Genomic DNA, 3,600 nt, shown 5'->3' on the forward strand with positions numbered 1-3,600 from the left:
GAGACACAGACGGTCTTGAAGTTGCTACAGAAATCATACGCTTGTATATATCATCACAAGCAATATCATAATACACTGCCACTGTATACATGTCAGATACAAAATGTATTTCTGTATGTGCATGTGGATGTGCCTGTCTTGTGTACCATTATGAAAGCCTCTGTGAGGTCCTGTATCATTGTGGAAAGGAAAACTAGCAATGATCAAAACAAAAAGTTCAGTTAACATTTGTTTACTTCCTTAAATAATCAGTCAGTTGGTCTGCATACAGTTTGTAAAAACTATGACTGGCATCTGCCTTCCAGTAGTGCTTTAAAAATTTTGTTTTGAAAAAATACGAACATCTTACACAGAAACTCTGTTCACAGCCATCAGGAGAAACTTGCATTGTAGTCTACTATTCCTTCCCCACAAGGCAAAGGAATATAAAAACCTCTGTAATATCAAAATAGCTTACACATTTATGCTTGACAGAATACAATAAAATATAAATGTATGATTCCTTCACTATTTTTATATTTTTCACAGTAATTTCATACTGAGTATATCAGTAATGCTTGTTATCCCCCATAAAAATATTTTGATGATCAATAAACTAGACTCAACATTTAAAATGCATACAGTCTATCATTGGTTAATCAAAATATATACATAATGGCATTAACATCTGAAATTACTGGAGCTTCAAAATCCTCACTTTACTGAGGCCTACACAATAATTGTTTATACACAGCAATAACAGTAGGGATTGTAAAAAAAAAAAAAAAAAAAAAACCACAAACACTTTTACAGTCATACACACATCAAAATCTTAAATAAAACTCATCCTTTTTAAAAACATATGTATGAAATGCATTTACATATGAAAGTGACCATTTGTGTGATGAAACACATGTGTGAGTATGAGTGCAAAAGTGTAATTGCAAGAGCGAGTGGGACAGTGAAAAATGAGAATGAGGCCACTGTCTGTTCCATCTCGTTATCAGTTTGATATTTTAAAGGGAGGAAATTCTCTAAATGTAGTTTGTAGTTTGTTAATACCATTGGGAAAATATGGAGGCTAATCCAACTTGACTAACTTTTTCTCTGTTATTACAGGAAGTACCCTTATTTTGTTATTAATCATACTCAACCAATTTTTCATTTATTACTTTTTTGACAATATACACAATGCTTTTCTAGGAAAATAAAGGCATTTTTACAGAAGAAAATGAAATCTTAGGAATAAGTTGCAAACATTTTGATCTATTTTCCTTATCTTATCAATTACAAATGTAAAAAGCAAGTAAATGTACAAGAGAAGTATAAAGCATTCATCATTAAGCAAATAATACAAAAAAAAAATATACTTCTCTACATATGATACAAATGTGAATATATCTAATGCCCTTGTACAGAAAAAAATTAAAGATGGCAAAAATACTTTGGCAAGAGTAGCTGTATTTTTTCATTTTTCTATTTTGTCTATCATCATGAAACATGAATAAATACATAAAAAAAAGTAAAAGCTGAAGAAATAATTAGCTTTATTGCTGTATTTTCCTCCATTTTAGTTATGTGTTTTTGTGTTTGATTCTCTTTTCAAAGCTTTACTCCTCTGATCAAGCATACACTTATTTATATTAAAACATCACAGCACTGCACAATCAGTCCACCAAACACAATTCTACAGGATAAATACTACCAAATAAATAAATATAATAAACATATTTTACCCCTTTTCATCAATTTCTGTCTCCTTGAGTGTTTGAGTCTCTCATTTACAACTATCCTTACGCATAAGGTGATATGACTATAAGAAACAGCGTCATTTACAAGCACTGGTAACAAGCACACTCCTCAATCCTTCACTAGTAGTCTCCCACAACTGGGAAAAAAACAATCTACGGATCTTTAAAAAATTCTAATGATGACTATCTTTAAATCCCATTCTTCAAATCATAAGCTCCCTTTCAGTCCATCTTCTCAGCAACAGGTAACTTCACCACCCGCAGCTGGTTGCCATAGTCACAGACGATCGTATCAGCAACAGGCATCATGTGGCGGATGAAAACAGAGTCATCACGGTCTCCCAGTCGCACCACACGAACAGGGACCCCAGAAGTGATGTCCCATACAGTAAGCGATCCCTGGTTGGAGGTGGAAAAAAATTGCATTTATTCTTATAGTCACCCCTTGTTTGTATTGGAGTCGTTATCAGAATAAAGTATTACTGCATTGATATATTGGATAATTTTTCAAATATTGAGACTACTAATGAAAAATATATGGAATGTAATGTATTTCTTAAAAATTACTCATTCTACACTATTTTCAATGCCTTTATATTCTTTCCTTTTATAAAGATACCTATCACAGCTTAATGGGGACTCATTTACAGTGGGTTAGATAAATCAAATCTGAGTTGAGACTAACTACCAGCGGTTTACTGGTAGTTAAGTCATCTGTCCCCATGACGAGACAAATTTGACAAAATCACCAGAAAGAAGAGTAATGTCTTACAGATTTCTCTTCATTCTGGGTACCCAAATATGGAGGGGTATAAGTCACTTGTATACTAAAAAGTTAATTGAAAATTAACAGATTTGTTTTGTTTTTTTCTAGGAAACAAATTAAATAGTCTGATTTTTCTTTTATGTTTGCACTTTCCTTTTTTCCTTTCTTACATTCCAAAAACTAAATTCAGAGGGAACACTTTTTTTTTTTGTTTTACTTCATTTTTAGAAGAGCTTCCCCTTCCTCATTTAGATACCACAACAAAATTGGCCACAAAAATATGCAGTATTAACACATATATCATTATAATAACATTAAAGAAAAGTATGTAAAACAATCAACTTTATAGAAATTCTTACAATTTTTTCTCCCTCCATGAGCAGTAATTTTGACATTTTCACAGGAGTCATTTTCTCCTTGTTACACACAAGCCAAAGATCATTCCTTCATGTAACAAACAACAGTAGAAAGAATGGGCCAAAGATTTTCTCATTTTCTACTTCTATTGCTAACTGATCAGTTTAAAATGGAAGATAGATATGCATTTTTTTTTGTTTTAATCTTTTTGTGAGGGTCTGCCCCTAACTTCAGCATTTCCCAAACACAGATACTAAAACGTGCTTTATTAAGGAAAAGAAAAAATTGTTGGATAATCATTTTTAAAGTGATTTCATCTGATTCCTTTTCCTTAAACTGATTTCCTTCATTAACCCTACATTATTTTCGCTTAAAAAAAAAAGAAGAAAAATAAGGCAAAACTGATTACTACCTGTCGACTTGTGATGAGAAGTCTGTTGGTAAGCATAACCATGCTAGTGCAATACATCTCAGTCTGAAATAGGAAAGAAAATCCGATAAAATTGGTACAGATAAATGAAAACATTTCAAAAGTTGATTCATATTATCATACAAAATTCAGTTAATTTTGTTCATAAAAGCAACAAATTTCCTTATACTTTGTGAACAACATGTTACTATTTCTAGAACTAATCTCTAAAGATGTGACATTATTGCAAATACAGATATCAACAACAAAACTGCATTACTTTAACTGTTGATGCTGGGAGTGAATGTATACATGAACTGTCTATTGTGGTTTTGTTT

At 31.8% G+C, this 3,600-nt stretch overlaps 1 protein-coding gene across 5 annotated transcripts in view; it reads right to left on the reverse strand.

The window, feature by feature from the left end:
• Window positions 1-216: 216 nt before the first annotated feature.
• The window catches only part of LOC125041681 (sterol regulatory element-binding protein cleavage-activating protein-like), a 28,241-nt gene continuing 24,857 nt past the window's right edge, over window positions 217-3,600 (reverse strand). For all 5 annotated transcript variants that reach the window (XM_047636854.1, XM_047636856.1, XM_047636853.1 and 2 more), the window contains 2 exons: window positions 3,266-3,328; window positions 217-2,129 (listed from right to left, as the gene is read on the reverse strand). In XM_047636854.1, the coding sequence (XP_047492810.1) occupies window positions 1,953-2,129; window positions 3,266-3,328 (240 nt within the window). In that variant the 3' untranslated portion in view covers window positions 217-1,952. The remainder of the gene's footprint in view (window positions 2,130-3,265; window positions 3,329-3,600) is intronic.

The sequence above is a fragment of the Penaeus chinensis genome, chromosome 31 (assembly GCF_019202785.1).
Source record: "Penaeus chinensis breed Huanghai No. 1 chromosome 31, ASM1920278v2, whole genome shotgun sequence".
NCBI lineage: Eukaryota > Metazoa > Arthropoda > Malacostraca > Decapoda > Penaeidae > Penaeus > Penaeus chinensis.